General features: G+C 38.6%; 1 protein-coding gene across 7 annotated transcripts in view; it reads left to right on the top strand.

Moving 5' to 3' along the window:
- The window catches only part of LOC149570122 (long chain acyl-CoA synthetase 9, chloroplastic-like), a 185467-nt gene that overhangs the window by 152004 nt on the left and 10254 nt on the right, over positions 1-23209 (top strand). For all 7 annotated transcript variants that reach the window (XM_089822782.1, XM_089822785.1, XM_089822783.1 and 4 more), the window contains 7 exons: positions 5572-5703; positions 5861-6034; positions 6148-6377; positions 7417-7534; positions 10290-10421; positions 10506-10640; positions 10736-10942. In XM_089822782.1, coding sequence (XP_089678908.1) covers positions 5572-5703; positions 5861-6034; positions 6148-6377; positions 7417-7534; positions 10290-10421; positions 10506-10640; positions 10736-10942 — 1128 coding nt within the window. The remainder of the gene's footprint in view (positions 1-5571; positions 5704-5860; positions 6035-6147; positions 6378-7416; positions 7535-10289; positions 10422-10505; positions 10641-10735; positions 10943-23209) is intronic.

Genomic DNA, 23209 nt, shown 5'->3' with positions numbered 1-23209 from the left:
TTTTGGACACGATCCTTTAGTATGGCCGTCGGTCTTACACTCCGTGCACCACAGTTCACTTCCTTTTGGCTCCTACATATTTTTAAACTCCTTCATCATGCGAACCATATCCTTCTGTAGGACCCGAACTTTCTTGCTGCTGCCTTCGTCGTCACTGCTATCATCTCCGGCAGGCTCATCGTCATCAGAATCAGAGGAGCTAGTTTTCTTCTTCTTTGTCTTCTGTTCACTTTCAAGATCCAATGCTCTATTATACGCATCCACATATGACGATGGTGGCACAATTTTCATTTTCCTCCGCAATTTCGATTGTAGGCCGTCCACAAACCATCTTTTTTGCAATCCGTCCGCCGGCTTGCTTTCCATTTTGTTTATTAAGTCTTTTGATCTCCTGGCATAGACACGGACAATTTTGTGCTTCCCCTGCTTGGTATTGAAAATTTCTGCTATGATTTCATTATCATCCCGCAAGAGTTTAAATTCTGTCAGGAACTCCTTTTTAATGTTATCCCAGGTATTCAGCTTTTGTGGATCCGTATCCGAAAACCAATCAATCGCCACACCCCGTACGGTTGCCGGAAATTGCCTGACCCATTCGTTGGCATCTGTGATTCTGTTTGCCTGCCAGATCGTCTCACATGTCTTACAATGTCGGATGGGGTCGGCTGTACCATCGCCCTCAAACTTCGGCAGCTTTTCTTTGGGTCTCGCCATCACAACACTGGAGGTCTGTACTGTCACACTGGAGGTCTGCATTCCCGCACCGGCAGTCTGCACTCCCACACCGGAGGTCTGAACTCCCACATCAGAGGTCTGCACTTCCACACCAACGGTCTGCACTCCCACACCGGCGGACTGCTCTCCCACACCAGAGGTGTTGACAGCTGCGAACTTTGGTGAAGAAGAAGGATCTTCTGAAGTTGTTTCCCGCGGAAGTCTATCTCGGATGAAGAGGTCACTCCACGCTCGTGCTCCCCCAGCACTGCGAGCCGTGCAAGTTGATGCTCTTCCATCTGAATTTTCTTCCCTCGGCGAACACAAATTCAAGAACTCCTCCCGTGCTTCTTCCACCAATTACACCCATTGCCGAGTCTCCTCCAACAATTCCTCCGCACTCCTATTTCCGTCGGCAAGCTTTTGGAATCTCCTTCAGCAGTCTGCCTGCTATGCCAAAATTAAATGTTCTTGTGCAGTACGGATTCCATCTTTTCCCTTCGCCTTTTTTCGATCCTTGTTAAACTGATTTGGTGTTAATCTTCATTCTTCCCACCTTCCAGATTCATAAGGCAACGGCGCCAAATGTTTACCGTACTGGTAAAAAAATCAACGCATACAAACAATGGAACAGAATAGCCGAATTACATTCGCATATGCCAGACATACATTATGCTTCATAATATTCGCAATAGTAGATGATTCATGGTTTACAATGATCCCAGACAGGTTATAAATACTACCGCCGAACCTTCCCGAAGGAGTCCGTCGGCCACAACATTACATCCGCTACAAACTCTTCTACGGACGCCCTTTGTGTCGGGTCTTTTTCTTGTGGGCTCGCCATCCTGGATTTGCCGTGCTTTGATATTCGCAACAAGAGGCAGCAGACGAGTAGAGGAAGGAGTCTTATGCAAAAAAGAAAAAAAAAAGTCGACAAGTCAAGAATGCTCAGAATGAGTAATAGATGATGCTGAAGGAAAGGGGAAGCATCAGCGATTGCCAGAAAGAGTGTGGGATCAGAAGAAAATCACAAAAACAGTGTGTTCCATGCATTTTTGTGTGAGTTTCTGAGTGTTCATTTGGTCTTGGCGGCGAGGGGTGTTGCCCCTCGCCCTCGCCCCCTGGACCACTTATCGTTGCGGATATCAGTCGTGGGAAGTGTGACCAGTTGATGAGACCTGGAGTTGCTACAGGCATGGAGTGTCTGTGTGCCAGAGGCACTTGGAGTGGGTGTTGGACGTGAGGCTGTTGTGGTGGATACATAGAGAGCTTGGGAGGAGCTGATCATCCAATTAGAGGCAGTTTAGCGACACTTGGCTCAAGGTACCCAGGAGTTGGAAACAAAGAAAGCAACACGGGTGGCTATCAAGGTCAACTTGATTAAGAAGAGAGTATTGTGTTAGCAAAGGCTACAGAGGCAACATGGGTTGGAGACCAATTTGGTGCAGGCTCGGAACGAATGAGAAAATGATATGACAGATCTATATTTTGTTAGTCGTCAGGAGACGACTTTTCTTTTTGGGGGGGATGATGTCAGCCGACTTGGTTGTTGTCGGTGATTTTGTACTTTGTAGCCGACGTAATCGGTAAATAGTTTGTAGCGGACATATTATGTGGCCGATGGACTCTTTCGGGAAGGTTCGGCAGATAGTATTTATATCCTATTTGGGTACATTGTAAATCATCTTATCTTTTCACCAGTTATGTAATTTGTTGGCATATGCAAATAAAGGAGTGCTGCTGTTCGTGTTCATTATCTGTGTGCATTTCTTGATTAACCTATGCGGTAAACAATGTCCCCAAATTTTGGTGCTTATTTTAGTATTTTGAGATGACCCTTACTATAAAGGCCACTAAAAACCCCAATACTGAACTATGGCAATTCGTCAAATACTTGGCATGCAACTGTTAAATGGGTATGGATGTAATGTCTCAAACAAATTCACCAAATAAGATGGCTATAACAAATGCAATGATAATAGTAGCACCAACAATATTTAGGAAAAAAACTTATTGTAATTTGCATTTAAGGACTGATCTGTTACAAGCTCCAATGGTAATAGCAAATTCTTACAATATTTGTAACAATTGAAGGTAAACGAATAACAGTGTCTGAACATATAAAATTCCGTACTTAGTTTTCAAACAATGAAAGCAACATCAACAACCTGGGATTTTTCGCCTCCATGAGTTGTCATAAGCATGAATTCTCAAAATGGCACCTCTGACTGCAACCCTGCTGATGAAGTTTACTGAATGGTAACTGATGGATTCAGGTCTGTTCCTGTCTGCCCTTCACAATCTGGAAAAATGTTGATGCCGCTGAATTAATCACAAACTGTCGTACGGGCCTGTGCAAAGTTGCTCCAGTTATTATGACGAAGTTGGCCTGGACTGAGTCACCACAACCTCTGCGATTAGAGCCGATGAGTCTATATTGAATCTTCAAGTATGTTCTTGACCCGCCTACCAATACTGTTGGACTTGTGCGATTTTTTTTAATATAATTCGCAACCTTCAAAACAGTGCCCAAACTGATATAAACTGTGTCCACCTGGCATCAAGAAGGATGGTGCTCTAAATTGCATGTAATTTGGAACAGCTATGAAGGATTAGAATATGCTTCCAGCCCTCCTTCAATGATAATTCCGAAATTTGAAGTCCATAAGCAGACCACACGAATTTCTCTGTGGTGGGGAAAATAAATAATCTAAGCCACTTCCCAATCTCCAATTTCTCTTAATACCTTCGGCCTAACTCCAAGAATGATGCGCCCCAATCCTCAAGGTAAAAGGTGCCTCTGCTGCTTCAAATTGGTATGAGGAATTTCCTCTATAAGCCTTGGTTCTCCTTTTTCAAAACAATCCTTCACTGCTAACAGTCTCCAATGTAATGATCCTCAAAATTAGCCTTAGGCCCCAGATTTCTGCCCTGATGAAGTGACTGTAACGTCACCTCCAATTTGCAATAATTCAGGTGATATTCCACACCCTCAAAATTGCTATCAATGGGAGTTTTTGTTCCCAAAGATAATTTGAGAATTTGCAGACCAAATGACTACAAATTGCTTCAACAGGAATAGGAGTTGAATCCACAAAATCGCTTGTTCAAATGGGTGCCTCCCGCCCTCTATTTATTCACCTTTTTAAGAAGTCACTAGGAGCTTCAAGAAACATCTTTTATAAAATCTTATTATAATGCACTTTATTATTAAATAACTTTATAAAATTAAATAAATAACTTTATAAAATTAAAAGTGCAATCTCAATTCAAAATTAGAACATGTAGACCCCACTTATTGGATGTAGGCTCAATTATAACTCTCTGAGAGCAATATGCAATCATCTGGCAACAGAATGACTCTCTCTCCAAAATCATTTGCCTACGAGAGTCAATGATAGGCAAATCTACTGTAGGAATCATGTCACTAGAAAGGGGACATGACATATTTATCATCTCAGTGTCATATTTTATTTGTGGTTTGCTTTCTAGAGATCATTTAGAACACTTTGATTCACACAATATTTTTAGTAATGCACTTGGATGTTTTGCTCATGCTTACTATTTATATCAAGTCACTAGGGTGATCAGTTGGCATCACACATATATTTGAAAAGTGGATGGATTATTCCCATCAATTGATATTGACAATTATCAAGGGTTTAATGATTTGAGTTAAACTATTGAAGTTAAAACAAGTTTTATTTTAATAATATTAATTATATCACTTCACATTTCATTTCTATGCCCTTTTTTATTCATGTTTCATGACTTTTTAGAGCTTTATCCTTAACATAAGTGCAAGATGTAGTGCTTAGATTATATACATATCTTGATCGGAGGCAGAAGAAGGGAAGGACGAGTAATGCCTAGAAGGAAGGTGAAAAAATGTAACTTGGGACTAAAAGCTGATTATCCGGATGTATCTATGTACTTTATGATGTATCAAGGCTTAGGCCGTTTATCTATCAAAAAAAATTTAATAATATTAATTATATTAAATCACTTTATGATATGACAACACAAAGGGGTTAAAGTGTATTTAAGTCATTTTCATAAAGTGACTATAAAATGATAATATAAAGTCACTTTAATTAATAAATCTTTCCAGCTTGTTTAAGAAGCTACTTCATGAGGAATTAAAAGTAAAGGAATCACTTGGTGTTTAAGGAATCTTTATAAATGAACCTTGTCTTTGCTTCAAGAGCATGTTATGAGATTATTTCATTGAAGTTATTTCTCTTGTTATTGAGTTCCAATAACTGGATTGTTCTAAGGACCTTTGTCAATGAAAATACATGTTGATAAATATATGCTTATAAGTACCTAGAATATATGGATTTATACAAATAGGTGTAGCTTTATACAGTTGATATTTGAAAATGCTAGTGTTCTGCGTATCCCGACTTTCAACATAAAAGGATAGCATGATAGAAAACTGACTATACATCAAAAAAGAACAGAAGATTCTGAATTTGAAATTCATTTTCTATCTTGTGCAATGACCTTGAATGGATGTTTATTAAATCATAAACTCTAAGAGCTACCAAGAATTGTCCTGTGTTGTGTCCAAAACAAAGGTTGATGATGTTCTAGGCTCTTGAATCCTTCCTAAACCTCTCTCGCGTGATTCATCTTTCCTCATGACATTTAAAAGAAGCATCTTTCATTTACTTTACTTGTTTATCTATAATATGGTTAGCATAGGAAAATGTTAGCATTGAGGAAATAAAGAAAGTCATTCCAATATTAGAATTGGACTTAATAATCTTTGATGATGTTAGAGTATACAGGATCTTTCTGTATCTATGATCCGCTCTTTCTCCAAATATAATATATTTATTTCTCTTGTAGGGAGTAATGATGACTCATGGGAATATTGTAGCAACAGTGGCAGCAATCATGAGGGTTGTCCCACGACTTGGTAATAAGGACATCTATTTGGCATACTTGCCATTAGCACATATTCTTGAACTGGTAGCAGAGGTATGAACTAGCAATATAAAGGATTCAAGAAAAAAAAATTGAGATTTAACCTGTATGATTTAATCTTTGGGGAGTATAGGCATAGAGCAACTTCAATTTTGTGAAACTACCTATAGTGCTTTTGTAAAGAAGGTTGTAGTTGTCTGTTGCATTACAGGTAACAATGGTTTCTGCAGGGTGTGCAATAGGTTATGGTTCCCCTTTGACTCTAACTGATACATCAAACAAGATCAAGAAGGGAACAAAAGGGGATGCTCCAATGTTGGGCCCTACATTGATGACAGCTGTACCTGCCATTTTAGATCGTATCCGAGATGGTGTACAGAAACAGGTAGAGCACAGTAGATAGTTTTTTCAATATTTTTTGCCTAAACCATTTTTTTTCATGATTTTGAAATAATCATTTAATTTAGAATTCATTATAAGGTTTTTTCAAGAGTGCAGGTTGATGCAAAGGGTGGAATATCACAGAAACTATTTAATACTGCATACAGCCGAAGGTTAGCAGCTATTGAAGGAAGTTGGTATGGAGCATGGGGTCCAGAAAAATCTTTTTGGGATGCTGTAGTATTTAACAAGATACGTTCACTTCTTGGAGGTCAGGTTCGGTTTTTTCTTAGTGGGGGAGCTCCTCTTTCTAGAGAGACACAGAGATTCATCAATATTTGCTTTGGGTATAGATTTATGCCCGCTGTTTCTGTGAACTAGAAGAGTTCATCTTTTTGAAGGTTTTACTAATGCATGGTAGAAAATAACTCTCCTTGTTTCTATCAAGATTAAACAAGAAATTGTTACAAGCAAACAGTTGCACTGTACACATCCAGACCAATACAAGAAAATAAAGGAAACATAACGACTAGGATACATTGCCTGAAAAGTACATCTAACTGCTATTTTTAGACAGGCACTCTAGTAGGCTGTCTGCTTCTTATGCATGTAAGTTTGAAAGGTAAGGTAAGACACCACAACACATGGAATTCATAATGATTTTTTTCAGGTTTAGAATGAAATGTGATATAATCAAGGTTTTGTTTGCATCAAAATAGAAAATAAAAATGTACCATTAGACTGTTTTATAGTACTGGGACTGCAAACAGATGGAGACGAAAGGATATGTATTTTAAGTTTGTACCTGCTAAAGTAGTTCATGACATGTTAGAGAGCTCAGTTCTGATGTTACAGCACACCTGTGTTTTGGTGGGGTTTTTGCTACATATCATGTACTCTTGTAGAGTGGGTTCCTTCCATTCCAACTATATGTCCATGATTCATGGGTTCCTTATGTACCTTTTCACTAACCCATGCAACCTTAAATTTTAAATGTTTTTTTGATATTGTTGGATATCTAATATATTTTAAAACATTTCTCAGATGCTTTCAGAAGATTTATATGCTGGAAATATTTACACATTGGATATGGGGAAATTAAGGTTGTTTCTCTAGTTGGATTCATTCAGAAAGAAACTTATATTGATGACCAAAGTAGTTGGTCAGATGGAAATAATCTGGATTCCTACAAAAGTTGAAGGAATCATGTCCTAATTTGGTGGCAGATTTAGAAATACCTTTTCTTTGTCAACGATGGCTATAAATCTTATGATATTTCTTTCAGTAGAAAAGTAGAAATTATATTCAAAATATGTAAGGTGAATTTCTAATTGCTCTCTTGATCTCACATAAAAAAATCACTAACCTTTAATATGTTTCCAATAGGGTGCCAATTGGGCAAGGATATGGTCTCACAGAAACGTGTGCAGGAGCAACATTTTCAGAATGGGATGATACAACTGTTGGGCGTGTTGGTCCACCTCTTCCTTGTTGCTATATTAAGGTACATTAGCTGTTATTGGTTTTTACATTTTAATAGTCTGGAAAAGGTGAGTGCAGCTTTAAAGAGAGGCATGATAATGTTTTGCTATTGATATTGATTGCAAGAGAGACATATACGGTTAATTCCAAAAGGTTACTGACAAATAGTTTGAATGTTAACATATGATATTCATTCTATTAAGGAGTACGCTTATGTTTTTTTTTAAAGAGAGCATTGCATCTTATATTGCACATGGAAAAATGAGTCTTAACAAAATGATAACAAGGAAAGTTTTTTCCAATGATAATTAGGAAGGATATCCCCAAGAATCACACAAATGTTTTGTATTTATTAAATCAAGGGCTTGTCAGTTTGCATTTGATATTTATTTATTTATTGTGTGTCTTGTTTGATGGGATATTGAGAGTAAAGCTACAAATGAATGTTAGGCTGAGTCGGATTAATTTCTTTTTGAACCTTGGAAGTCATCATCTTGATTAAGTTGCACATTTGTTCCCCAAACTTTTAAACTAATGTACACAAATAAAATATGCTTTTTGGTTTACATAGTGAACTACAGTGTGATACTAGGAAGTTAGAACCACTCATTGAGTGTACCTATGATTCTGGTAGTATACCTTTTTATCCGTAATATGCCTGCCTACGCAGTAGTGACCTAAGCATGTGAGTGCAGAAAGGCAATTAACACATCAATCCCTTGCTTCCTATAGCCTGATTCCGAAATTCACACTTTTTGAGAGAAACCCAGGAATCTCTTATGGCAAACACATACTGAGAACTGTCTTAGTACATTAGTTATGACAGGAGAAACAAAGATTGAAACTGCAAAGAAATATTGCTCCTAGAATAGGCTTTGGAAAAGAAGTTTGTTTTTCATGATAAATATTGTCATTTTAGGGCATATGAACTACTTAAAAACAAGAATAAGTTTTCATTTAACAAACTTCCATATAATTTATTAGGTGGCATCTCTGAAATGCACCTAATCCTTGAAGCATTTCTACCGGATCAGATTTTACAATAGCTTTGATAATATAGCCTATTTCCCAAAGCTACTATTTTGGTACTATTTCACTTTTAGTTTATGCCCCAAGTATACAAATCTATTACTGTACACACCCAAATCTACTCATATTAAATTGTCGTAACCTATTCTTCTAGAATCGTATTATTTAATAATTCATTTATTTCATTAAATGTTTGTCTTCAATAGTCCTAGGTAAATCAATACTTTTAATTTTTCCAAAGTCCTCGATCCTATTTAATTAAATGAACATCTAGCTCTATTTAATTAAATGATCATATCCCTTTGTTCTATGCTTGTCACATCAATTAATTAATTAATTAATTAAATTAAATTAAACCCCCTATGTTTCATCTTAGAGTCATTGTATTAATTAAATTGTTTGCCTATTTAATTAATCTCCTCGTTTGCCAATCCTTCTAGGTAAATTAATTAATTTAATACATCTAAAGCCCAATCCCATTTAATTAAATAACTCCATCTTTTAATTAAATGACCTTTCTCTATTTTGAATTAAAAGAAATTCAAAAGACCCAAAATCCTTGATCCTCCAAACCCCGTTGATGTATGGGGTTCTAATGATATACATGATCCTTCTCCCTTGGCTGACACTGCTCTTGCATCCTAAGGACTTTTAAAACTGTTTTTTTCATGAATAGTTGATAGTTAATGGTTTTCCGGCCTTGGTGCCGAGTGACCTCACGTGGTGACCATGTATCCCCCGACCTTTTTTCTTGTGAATATGTAACTTTATATTTCATATTAATAGAAAGGAGCTATTCATAAAGAAAAAATACATAAACCCGTTACCACATGCAAAATCCTAGAAAAGCCCACTTGCACCATTTAATCCTAACTTAACTAATTAGTAGATACATTATTTGCTTAATTAATCCAGTCATTCTCTCTCCTCCCACTTCCATTCTCCTAACAAGTCCACTTGCCTTCTTATCACCTTTTTCATTAAGCCTAAGCCCTCATTAAGCATGTGCACATTCCTAAGCATAAGGATTAGGAAACCAAAGTTAAACCTAGTCCCATCAGTTCCAATCCCCAACCGCATTGCATAAGTCTTTCTTAAATGCACTTTCAATCTTGTCCCCTTTAAAGAATTTAATGTTCTTTTTCTCATTCCCCCCCATGCCGTTGGGATTTAAGACAAGAGTGTCTTTAATCAAAAGATCTGTCATTCTCATCTCATCTCATTATACGACTCACATGAGAGATCTCCATACTAGTGCAACTTTTAAGCTATTTTTATGATCATTTTGCAAACTTGAGCAGCAATGGAACATTCTATGGCCATTATGCTGTCGAAATCATGAGCACACATACAACCACAATATCTTGGACCAATCATGAGTCAAGAAGTCTACAACATGGGGGTAATTAGGGTTTGCCTTCTTGTTGTTTTTATCTCTCTGTCTAATCTTGAATGCTGCTTTGCATTTTGTGTTTTGAGTGGTTTTACTTGTTACTTTCATTCCTTTTAAACACATTTCCTTGCACAGAATTGCAAAGTGTCTAGCATAGGTGGGTGTATTATAATTACAAAGTGTATCTAGCATAGGTGGTGGGGATATAAATATCTCAACTTCTGATCATGCCAGATTCTTTGGTTCTTATTGTGGTTGTTTTGAGGGATATAAGTCCCTACCAGATGTTAACTATTTTCCAACATACTTAAAGTTATTGTATAGTCCATTTACATACTATGTTTCTCCTTTGCAGCTGGTGCATTGGGAAGAAGGTGAATATTTGACAACTGATTCTCCAATGCCCCGGGGAGAGATTGTTGTTGGTGGACCGAGTATATCTTTAGGATATTTTAAAAACATGGCCAAAACTGATGAAGTGTACAAGGTGAGTTGACGGTAATGTTCAATATGTCATTGCAAATTGTTTGGATAAGAATTTTGAATAATCTGTATTGTTTCAATGAAAAAGCTGGACAAGAATGGGACACGATGGTTTTATACAGGTGACATAGGGAGATTTCATCCCGATGGTTGTCTTGAGATCATTGATCGGAAGAAAGATATAGAAAAGCTACAACATGGGGAGTATGTTTCCTTGGGAAAGGTAAATGATCCAGAGTTTTCACTGTCATCTTTATATTTATTCATTAGTTACCTATGTCCCAACTACTCTACATTTCATGCATTTCCTTTTTGTAGGTTGAAGCAGCTTTAGGGGCAAGCAACTATGTAGAAAATATCATGCTACATGCAGACCCATTCCACAGTTTTACTGTGGCTCTTGTAGTGCCAGGACAACAAGCTCTTGAGAACTGGGCACAGAATGCACATTTAGAATACACAGATTTTAGAGACTTGTGTCAAAACAAGGATTCAAACAATGAGGTTTATGGGTCACTTTTGAAGGTTGGTTTGTTTATAGATCTTATTAGTATATATAAGCTTTATGTAATTTAGATGAATTAGATTCCATTCATATTGTATTATTTTCACACTGAGAATGTTCTCTCTAAAAGGTTTTCCTTCTAATCTATTCATCTGGCCATAGGCAGCTTGTGTCAGGTTTACATATCATACACTAGTTAACCTTTATTAATTTTTTGGGAAGGATGATTTGATGCTTATCATTGGTTTCCATTCATAGACTAAATGGTCCTGAACTACAAATATAATGACATGGCATATGGATATAGTAGTTCTCATTGTATGAACAAATGTAGTATCAGAGTGTGAAGTCTAAATACTAAAATCCGGAGGTAACATTAAATGGGTAAAATCATGGTATTAACTAAACTACGAGAATAAATAACAAGAGCTCATTTTTGGTTCAGAATGTGTGCCATAGTGTCAAGTGGAGGCTAATGTATTAACCTTCTAGTCAGTTTTGAATTCATTTGACTTATCATTGACTTCTGTTCTAACAGTTATTTCTATTCCAATTCTTATTTTTACAAGATGTCAAAAAATCAAATGAGAAATGTGACAGAATCTATACCGTTTACACCATAAAATCTGGTATAAGGTTCTGGTCCCTAACTTGTAACTGAAAATCTTTACTTTTCCATCTTCAGAAGCTGAAGTATGGGACAATGGGTTTTGACCGAATATAAAAATCATTCACAAAAGCTTAGCTGATACATAATTTGAAATATTAGATTAGAACCTTTGAACTTTTTGAAAATAAGAATGGGCAAGTAAAATAAATTGTGAAGGGTTATGTCCACTGTTTGAGAAATCAATTTCTTATACCATACAAGTAACTTTCAAGTAGCATTTGACTAATAGACAAAACCTTGGGAAAATGGGTTGTTATGATAACCAAAAGAGACTAGATTCTTGAATTGTGAAAGGTTATGTCCATTGTTTGAGAGATCACTTTCTTACATCGTACAAGCAACTTTCAAGTAACCTTTGACTAATAGACCAAACCTTGGGAAAAATGGGTTATTGCGATAACCAAGAGAGGCTAGGTTATTGACCCTTAAAAAAAATCATGAAACTATAGGTGCCACAAAACATTGAAGGAAAAACACATGAAGCACATCTAGTGAAAATTCACAAGAATAAACCCTAAATCCTATATAAACTTATATTCAGTGTTACCCAAGGATGGGTGCCATTCCCCAAATCCCCATGTTTCTAGCATGTGGGGACTTGGGGGCGATGTTCCTATATCCAACAACCTTCACTCTAATCAACGGACATTTCTAAGTTGTTCTCCTCAAGCAGGGGAAATTTTTGGACATCCCCCTTGTTTGGAGATGGCTTCAAGATTTTAGGACATCCTTGAGTTGTTAGGGAACTTCCGGGACTCTTTTGACCATCTTTAAGATTTCTAGGTGTCAAATGGAACTGAAAAAGTCAATACATAAAAAAAATTCAATACTATTTTTATTGTACCACTAACCTCGATTCTAATGGCTATGGGCGCATCCAAACCTAATGCTCTCATAAAAAAACTTATAAATATGTATCTAAGATTCATTACCAAATCCAAGTCAGTACCAAATTTTAAAAATAATAAGGATTTGGTGTTGAAAAACCAAAAGTGATAAAATGTGGAAAAATCCCTTGAACTAATTGAGGCATTTGAGAATAATACATGTCGCATTGAGGGGCTATTCATCTTGGAGGAACCAAGAATTAGAGGAACTGAAATAAAGACCCCCGAATGAAGGTAGAGAAGGAAGGAGTTTTAACCAAAGTGCAAGGGATGTTGAAGGAGAATGTGTACGTGGCCAAGAATGTTAGATATACACTAGAACATAGATTTCAAGATTGTCCACCCAAGTCCATTGCACAAGGGAAAAATCAGGTGAGGAAAATGGTGACTTCTTCAGCAAGTTTGAATGTGGAATGATAACTACTCTAGAAATTCATGGGGATGGGTTTGGCATGTCATTTGGACTCATTGTTGGTAAGAAAAGAACACATTCACCTAAGAACTTACACAGAGTGGGAGGAAATAGTCAAATGTTAATGCTTTGCTAGAAACAAGAGACATCATTCATCCCTGCGATGCTCATGTTATCTCCTTGTTGATGTTCTATTGTTCTCAAGCTTGCTCAAAATGGATATGTTGATCTATTCTTTATTTTCTATGATCTTTGTTGGATATGTTGATCAGAGTTATCTTTATATGGCTCCATTGGTTGAGTTGTTGCTTAGTTTGATCACTCTCTAGTACCTACATTCTACCATAGTTGTTGCCTTTGTGCATAATTTTTGGGACAACTATCATATTGTTGCCAACTCTTATGCCTTTCACATTCTTCCTTTCTTTGTAGTGTTCACTATATATCTTGCATCGGTTGTATTGAAGATGTACCATCTCTTGATGAACTGCCATAGTAACCCACATGACCAGGCAAGGATTTTACCCCTATCACATCTTTTGGGTCCTCTATTTCTATAATAACCCTGATTTTGTCTGTGTTGGTTTTCAATCCCTCCTTGCAAACAATATATCCTAGTAACTTTCCCTGAGGTGCCATGAACTGATATTTTTCGATTTCAATGCTAGTTGTGCTCTTCAGCACCTCTCCATACATTCCCGTAATGTTGTGAGGTGAGTTTCGTTCCCACTGAATATGAACCAATCATCCAAGAATGCCTTGAAATTCCCTGTTGCCATCCTGTTAAAGATGTGAAGGATGATCCTTTGGAATGTGGCAGGGGCGTTGCACAAGCCAAATGACATCTAATTGTATGCGTACACTCCGCCTTCTACTACAAATGTAGTTTTTAATTTATTCTCTTTTGCAATACTAATTTGATTATAATTGGAGAATCTGTCCATGAATGAATATATTTCATGTCTTGCCACCTTGAGTGTACTTTCTATGAAAGAAATTGGGAATGGATCTTGGACTGTCACTGCATTTGGGCACCAAGAATCTACGTAGATTCTGATCTAGTTTTCTTCTTTCTTCAATAAGATAACGATGGGGGACGCCCACTTGCTCGTTTGTAATTTGAAAATGATTCTAGCCTCCAACTGTTAGAAATTTGTTCAACGCTCCCCTCGGGATTCATAACAAGGGCTTAACAGCCTCCTATGTACTATAAGTTGAGTAATTGTATCGAGCATTAACAGATCAGTCTTTTGGCGCAACGGCAACGGCAACCCCACTCTAACAAGTGGTATCAGAGTTTGGTCACAGGTTCGAATCCTCAAACCCTTGGGTAACGCTAAGGGAGAGATTGTTAGAAATTTGTTCAATGCTCCCCTCGGGATTCATGACAAGGGCTTAACCGCCTCCTATGTACTAGAAGTTGAGTGGTTGTATTGAGCATTGACAAATCGCTCTTTTGGTGCAATGGCAACCCCACTCTAACACCAACATCATGGTGATCTCCTTGTGTACTTTTGTTGGATAGTTCTAATTCATGCGATATGACCTCTTTCGCACTAGTCTTGCACCGGGTACTAAAGGAATCTTGTGCATGCATAATTCTGGCAGCGCTCCCTTTAGATCCTTGTATGTCCATGAAAATACAGCCTTGTATTGGAGGAATATTTTTAATGCAGCTCCTTTTAGTACTAGGTCCTAATCATCTCCCACAAATATCACTTTGGGGTCTTCTTGGTCACCCAAGTTTATTTTTGCTATATTTGGTTCTTGGTATTTCACTTCCTTGTCTTTCTCAAATTGGTGAGGTGTGTCACCTATCCTAGTCATCCCCTCCTTATATTCCTTATACTCAATTGGGTACGTGCCCTCCTTTTCTTCCATTTTTGCAACTTCCAACATGTGGCAACTCGATTGAAACATCTCGTAATCCTCCATCTGCCAATGGAATAATCCTTTAAGAAAAGTAGTTTCATCTTCCAAGCAGCTATTGAGCCTTAACACCCCTTCCTCATTTGGCTCCATCCTTATGTTTTTGCTGTACTCCCCTCCTTCTGATTCGGAGTTAGATGCCAACTCTTGGCTTACTGTTTGGCTCTGCAAATTGATGGTGTATCTCTTTCCCTCACTTTCAATGGATAGAGTATTCTTTTTCCAGTTATGGTTGGCTTTTGTTGTGACCAACCATTTTTTACCAAGTAGTGCATCATACCCTTTCTTTTCCAAGGTGATGACCACAAAGTCTAGGAAGAATTGTTGTGTTCGCATGGTTACTTTTTGAGCCATGAGAGTCCAAGTGGTTTTAAACTTTTATGCCATGTTGGACTGTTCCCACTAGATGGAAGTTAGGCAACTACAACATCGGTTTGCCGAGAGTTTTCCATGTCTCCTCAAGGAACAATGACTACCGACCCTCCATCCACAATAGTGTTGGTGAGTTTGTGGCTCATAATCTCCATTTCTACTATAGCAAGGCTCCATATTCCCATCATGAATAGCATTGGATCTGGGGTCAGCGATTCCCTTCGAGGAGTATTTCTGCTGACATCTTCTTCCATGGGCTTGTCTTCTCCATAGTTGGCATTATTTCCTTGTGTCCCAAAAATTGCTACCCTTATTTGGGGTAATTTGTCTAGTAAGTCAGTCACCCTTACAAGTACAATAGCTTGCAACATCTATTTTATTGTATTGGCCTCCAATGTCGAGCATACCAGGGTACTTGTGGTTCCATTTGTTCCTCTTCTAAGGCCATTCGTGCCTTCTTCAATCTTCCCTCTTTAGTTCAGGGGACCGGAAGCCTTCTTTGCTTGCAGTCTAGTAATGGCCATTATTTCCTCTTTTGACTTTGTCACTTGTAACATGTTCACTACTTTCCTCTTTGGGCAATTGATATCTTCGTGATTTCCGAGCCCACACCACTGACATAGCATGCTCCCACCACTTTGTTGGTTTTGGCATTCATTACCGAAGTGTCCCCATTTGTTGCACCTCCTACATTGTATCATTGGGCGGCCCTTTGCATCATACTAGATGTGACTCTGTGGTGTATTTTTATTGTTGTTGTTGCTCCCATGTCTATTATTTCAATAGCCTCTTGGGGAGGCATTGGAAGTTGTGTTTCTTGGTGGCATGGTAAGTGGGGTGGCCTATCCTGTGGTTAGTACTTGCATACTTCTTACATGTAAGTTGTATGGGCACTCTCTAGGGAAGTGTCCCATAACCTGACAACTTTTAACGAGTAGTCCTCATCTTCCTGTCCAATCACCTCCCAAATGGTTATGCATGTTTTGTAGTGCAGCATTGAGTCTTATAACCCTTCCCCCATAATTTTGAGGAGTTTTTGTTTGTCTTGTGTGCTCGACATTCTTCTTCCCCGACCTTATGGGAGTTTGCTCTTCCTTGGGAATTTTCTCCTCCTTGCCCTCCTAGTACTAGTACTTCTCTTGTGTTGTTAGGCTCCAAGACCTCTGCTTCTCCACCTCCTTTAGGTATGCTTTGGTGGTACTGATATTCCCACCTCACAGGAATCTTCAGCTCTATTTGCCCTATTGTTACTTCGTTAGTGAGGGCCAATGCTTTTATTCTACATACTGTATTTTCAAATAAATTGACTACCTCTCCTTCCAAACTTCTTTCTTCGCCACTAGATTCAAAATGCCTAGAGTCCTCTGTTTCCCTTGATTTTCTTTTGCAATTTTTTGTGTCCTCCCTGTTCCGTGTTGTACTAATTGTTGGTTCCTCCTGAATGGTGCTGCCACGTGGTGGCCCTTCCCCTTTGGTGCTCACTTCTTATGTGTGTACTGTGATCTTGTTGAGCAAGGTCTTGCAATCTTCACCACCTTGTTGTATTAGTAAGGAGCATCTTACTTCCGCCTCTCTGTCCTCTAAGTGTGTTTCCTTTTGGCGTCTCCTATCCTTGTTTGGAAGGAGGGGCATTAATTTTTGGGTTTGTTTACCGTACAGGGTAAATGGATACTTATCGCATCAATAGATTCGAATGTAACTCAAAACAAATACCTTATTCATATAAGCACATATACAATTCCAATTACAATGATGATCCATAAATCCATTTGGACGATGTACATATACTTCCTGAAGGGGTGACTCAACCGTCACACGACCTTTCGGATACCAACTCAACCTGTCGGCTACAATATAGTTTTTACTAATAACATCACCCCCCCAAAAGGGTAAAGTCGTTTCCGGACGACAAAATAGAGACAACTTATACATCAAAACGTCATGTCCCCTCTTTTAGCTCTATCTAGCAAGATGTGGGAGTTAGCCTATCAAGGAGTCTCGTAGGCTGGCAGTGGTGTTTAGAGACTCAGTCAGGGTATACAGTGTTTGGATCTAGAGTTTCTGACAGTAGGAGGGCAGTTGAGAGCAGTTCCTTAATTGTACGAGTTTCCTACATTTTAGGAGGTGGAGATGGGTTATAGTCTTGAGTCTCTACGAGATCATTCTATGGTTTCAGTTTTGGGAGATTCGAGGACGTTCCTATTTTTTAGGAGTATCCCTAATTTTGAGGGATGAGACTGTCAATTAGTTCAAATTATCCGACATTAGTCACAGGAGGTGATGAGTTCAGTTTCACCTTGTAGAGGTGTTTTGGCTATCAGTTCGCTATTTGGGAAATATTTTAATATATTTAAATATTCTCCTAAGTTAGCATTTTAATAATTTAAATAAGGCTAAGTTATAGCCATTTTGGAGTAATAAGGGATTTTTTGGCCTCATCTGGGTGAATATCCCTTGGTGTAATGGCTCATTGAAAAGGTCTTGAACTTTTCTAAATATTTCTCTTTTGACTCGGAGAAATTCGGTGAACGGATTTCCTTCTATTGGGAAAAAGGTCATTTTCTGGATACTTGACCACTTTAAAAATGAGAAATATATTATTTTATAACCCAATACCACATGGAGACACTTATAGGGTTCGAGCTAAGTTCGGTGGGTTATAAGGAGGTAAAAGACAAAGTTCGAAGGCATTATTGACATATTACATCTTGGATTTGTGTTTTGGGCTCTGATTGAGCTTTCAGCATTTGGGATGCCAAACCCACTTGTTTTGCCTATTTGGGACGTAGCCCCCAAAATAGTGGTCTGGATTCTTGTAGCTAGTAGCATCTTGAAGATTGTGCATTGTTTGTTTTGGGGAACGCAATACTGAGTCAGAGTTTTAGCTGGGGTTTGGGTATTTTACCCACGTGTGGGCACTCTGCAGCTGTACGGCCACACCTAGCAGCCATCTACTTTTCCACGTAAAACATTTGAGAGTTGGATTATGGCCGTAGCTTCCTTCTAGGCTCATATTTCACCTTCATGCCTTCAAGTTGGCTTTATTCTTGGTTATAATCATCTGGATATTATTGTAAATTTTCATCTGGTTACATATTAGGTGTATATTCAAAAAAATCTGCTTGAAGCGACTTTTCTTCAAATGTATTTGGAATACATTCTCAGAACTGGTTCATGTTATTGTACGTCTGTTATTACTTATTGAAAAATCATCAAAAATATAAAACAATCAAACCCTTCTGCAACTTCTTTCTAGCTCTGCAAGAAAATTTTAATAAATAGGGAAAACAAATTTTAAAATATAAAATTACAGCAGATCAGTAGAAGAGATCCATCAAGGATCTTTCAGTGGTATCAGAGCTTGATCTTGCTAGCCTATGGAATTAATTACAAATCTATGCATCCAAGAGCTGAGATACACAGATTTTATAAGCGCAAGAGAGCTCAACTTGAGCAAGGGTTTGGAATAGACCAAGAACCTATTATGGTAGAAGAACAGGTGGGCGGCACAGGGAATCAGGATGATGAAGAGAGAGAGATGGTGCAGACCCTATTCACTACTCAGCCCAGGATTGCTCAGGCTTTAGACAGATTACAAGATACTTTGGAGCATTTGGAGATGGGTGGACACAAATGCAGGCAAAGTAGATCAGTTTCAGTGGTTGGTAGTCAACGCAGCCATCAGTCACATTCTTCAGGTGGGAGCTCCCTTCATTCCTCTAGGCGGCATCACCATTGTACACCTACTACAAATAGACCATTGCTTCCTCAGTTCATACCAAGTGAACAGCCAACGCAGGTAGAACTACTAGAGGTGGGGTTCCAGGAGTCAGTTTTGGCGGCCACAGCTGAGTGGAGAGCTCTACCCCCTAAGGTTAGGGACGTCTTCTCTCTTCCCTAGTGTTGTGCACAGCGTAGAGATATAGCTAGGTTCAGGGGAGATCGTGGTTATAGACCACCACAGCAGCAACAGAACTATGACCTTAATAGAGCCATTGGGAAGATCACATTGGCTACATATAGTGGCTCAGGAGATACGAGTGCACGAGCTTGGGTTCACAAGCTAGATATGTATCTTTCATTACAGCCCATGCCTAAGCGTGAGGCTATTCAGTTTGTTGTGTTGCATCTAGAGGGGATTGCCTATGATTGGTGGCACCATGGATTGGTTACCCAGGATCACGCCTCAGTACATTCCTATGCTGAGTTCTCTGAGCGACTCATTGCATGGTTTGACCATATGGATACAAAACTTTACTATAGAGAGTTGGCTCATCTGAGAAAAATTGGTCATGCAAAAGCTTATATTAATGAGTTCCAACGCATTACGATTATGGTACCTGATATGCCCCAGAAGCGTAGTGTGATGTTATTCATTGAGGGATTGTAGGACAGGCTTAAGGGATTGGTTCGTGCTTTCCAGCCGGCCACTCTTAAGGATGCTATTGATGTGACATTGAGATTGGACACCACTCCTACCTCTTATCAGATTGATAAGAAACCATCGGGGAATATACAGGCACCATAGAGGCCTCCTTTACAGGCTAAGGACATGCCACCTCCACCTACCAAAGTAGATTTGGATTCTAGAAATGAACTAAGGAGGAGGAAATTATGTTTTTCTTGTTAAGAGCCATGGGTACTAGGACATAGGTGCCTTGGGTAGGGAAAGGCACATCTTATTGAGGTCATGTTAGATGTAGACAATGAGGAGGTTCGGGATATAAATGACAAGGATGATGGTGTCCAAATTGAGCTTGAAGATACTGAGGTAGCAGTCGCAACACATGGGACTATGGCTACGTTGTTAGGTGCACCAATGATTCACCTCTTCTACATTTTGGGTATGATCCATGGGCATACTGTGTATTGTTTCGTGGATAGTGGGTCTACACATAATTTTATAAATACAGGAATGGTAGACCGATGTGGTTTGCAAGCATAGAATTTTCCAAGAATCGATGTGATTGTGGCCAATGGTCTTACTCTGCAATGCATCAAGGGTATCCCATAGTTGAGCATAGGCATGAAGGGATACACCTTGATAGATGACTTTTACATGTGTGATCTAGGGGGCATGGATGTAGTTTTGGGTGTACAGTGGTTGCAATACTTGGGGAGATACAGCCAAGATTTCAGGAAGAGACAATTGGAGTTTATGGTTGGGAGAAGGAAGATCATGCTCAAGGCATGCCCACTTCTGTCTCAGGGTGGATCAGCTAGGAGTATGATTACTGATCAGGACTCAGATAGTAATAGTGATTTGATCATAAACCCATGTCCCTCAGTATCTCAACACACAGGAGCGGGTGCCTTAGATTTGTCGTAGAGATTGTATGAGGTTTGGGACGGGTTGGATAACAGGATTGTTCTGGGACTGGCTTCCGATCTGAATTTCAATAGGAGGACAAGATGGCCATTTGTTTGGATTCTTAGGCGTGAGGGTATTTAGGGGTGGATACTCTACTATGACAATGTGATCTACTTCACTTCTACACCTTACAGTGGGGAGTATGTTTGTCCTGACGAGTCACTTCAAGTTTGGGGTCAATCAGTGTTCTGTATTTGGATTGCTTGGGATAGTGGAGAATTAGTGTTGTATTGCTTGTGGGTAAGCATCTCCGAGAGGGGAGGATTGTCATGTCCCCTCTTTTAGCACTATCTAGCAGGACGTGGGAGTTAGCCTATCAGGGAGTCTCGTAGGCTAGCAGTGGTGTTTAGAGACTCAATCAGGGTATACAGTGTTCGGATCTGGAGTTTCAGATAGGAGGGCAGTTGAGAGCAGTTCCTCAATTGTAGGAGTTTCCTACATTTTAGGAGGTGGAGATGGGTTATAGTCTCGAGTCTCTACGAGATCATTTTATAGTTTCAATTTCGGGAGATTCAGAGATGTTCCTAACTTTTTAGGAGTATCCCTAATTTTGAGGGATGAGACTATCAATTATTTCAGATTATCCAGGATCAGTCACAGGAGGTGACGAGTTTAGTTTCACCTTGTAGAGGTGTTTTGACTATCAGTTTGCTATTTGGGAAATATTTTAATATATTTAAATATTCTCCTAAGTTAGCATTTTAATAATTTAAATAAGGCTAAGTTATAGCCATTTTGGAGTAATAAAGGGATTTTTGGCCTCATCTGGGTGAATATCCCTTGGTGTAATGGCTCGTTGGAAAGGTCTTGAACTTTTCTAAATATTTCTCTTTTGACTTAGAGCAATTCGGTGAACGGATTTCCTTCTATTGGGAAAAAGGTCATTTTTTGGATACTTGACCACTTTAAAAATGAGAAATATATTATTTTATAACCCAGTGCCACATGGAGACACTTTTAGGGTTCAAGCTAAGTTTGGTGGGTTATAAAGAGGTAAAAGACAAAGTTTGAAGGCATTATTGACATATTACATCTTGGATTTGTGTTTTGGGCTCCGATTGAGCTTTCAGGATTTGGGACGCCAAATCCACTTGCTTTGCCTATTTGGGATGTAGCCCTCAAAACAGTGGTTTGGATTCTTGCAGTTAGAAGCATCTTGGAGATTGTGCATTGTTTCTTCTGGGGAACGCAGTATTGAGTCAGAGTTTTAGCTGGGGTTTGGGTATTTTACCCACGTGTGGGCACTTTGCAATTGTACGGCCACACCTGGCAGCCATCTACTTTTCCACATACAGCATTTGAGAGCTGTATTCTGGCCGTAGCTTCCTTCTGGGCTCATATTTCACCTTCACGTCTTCAGGTTGGCTTTATTCTTGGTTGTAATCATCTAGATATTATTATAAATCATAGTTACGGGACTTGGACTCACCTTTGACTCAGAAAGGTCAAAATCCAACTCGGACTCGAAAAATTGAAAAGCCCATAAAATTCAAATTTTTTTAAGGATTTTAAGATTGTTCCATGTATTTTTTAGTCAATTAACATCAAATACATAGTAATTGAGATAAATAGAAGCTACTTAATACACAAACAGTTTTGAATAGATCACATAAGTATAAAAGTGAATTTATGAAGGAAAAAAATTGAATAACACAATATAAAGTTATAAACTATAAAGTAATAAACATAGTGTCACTCTAGTGTCAAAGACTCAAATGTCTACAATATTCATGGATTACAAATTCCATGTTATCAAATTCATAAGTTCAAAACATATATCATAATCAAAATAACAACTAGAAGACTAAGGCTCATAGTATTCTATGTCCTCCTACAAGTGCGCCTAAGATAAGTCATAGAAGACTCTAGAGCCATCCTCTCTCCCTGTGTCTATGGCTGAGCCTGAAGCTCATCCTCATCCTCATCATCATCCTCGTCCTCATCCACATAATCCTCGTCATTAGACTAGGATCCATCACTCCTAGCCTCAGGGTCTTGCACTCTGTCTCCTCGCGCTCTAGCCTCCTCAACTGCCATCGCTATTACCTCAACCTCCCGATCCACCTAATCTACCCACTCCACATCTTCATCACTGAAGATAGGATCAGCCATCTCTGTGTTCCACTCTGCATGAGGATCAACATTCTCTAATACAATCGGTGATGTATCGGTGCCAAGGATCTATCTATGGCGAAGGTAAAGGTTGTAGTGAAAAAAGACAAGATCATTTAATTTTTTCACTGCCAACCTATTGCGCTTCTTTGAGTGTATGTACTCAAATAGGCTCCAATTCCATTCACATCCTGATGCACTAGATCGCTGGCTCAAGATGCGAATCACAATCCTCTGTAAATTTGGCACCTTTGTGCCAAACATCTCCCACCATGCATTTGAAACAAGAAAATTTTGAATCATATCAATAACTTTGAATTTATCAAATTAAAATGGTAATACCGTAATAGAATTACTATTAGAAATTAGGATGTAGAATCAAAGATTTTTAGTATTTACCAGGCATCAATTCTGTCCTACTTTTCTTGCACAACTCTCGTGCAAATAAGTCCCCATGAGCTTTCTTAAACAACTCAATCTCACGGACTATATCTGTTCCAACTGCTGAATCAGGTGACATTCTCTCTATAACAT

Source organism: Cupressus sempervirens, chromosome 3 (genome assembly GCF_028749045.1).
Source record: "Cupressus sempervirens isolate cs-2001-9-10 chromosome 3, ASM2874904v1, whole genome shotgun sequence".
In the NCBI taxonomy this organism is placed as follows: Eukaryota; Viridiplantae; Streptophyta; class Pinopsida; order Cupressales; family Cupressaceae; genus Cupressus; species Cupressus sempervirens.
The sequence above is the reverse complement of the archived record's forward strand: the minus strand, read 5'-3'. Positions and strand labels throughout refer to the sequence as shown.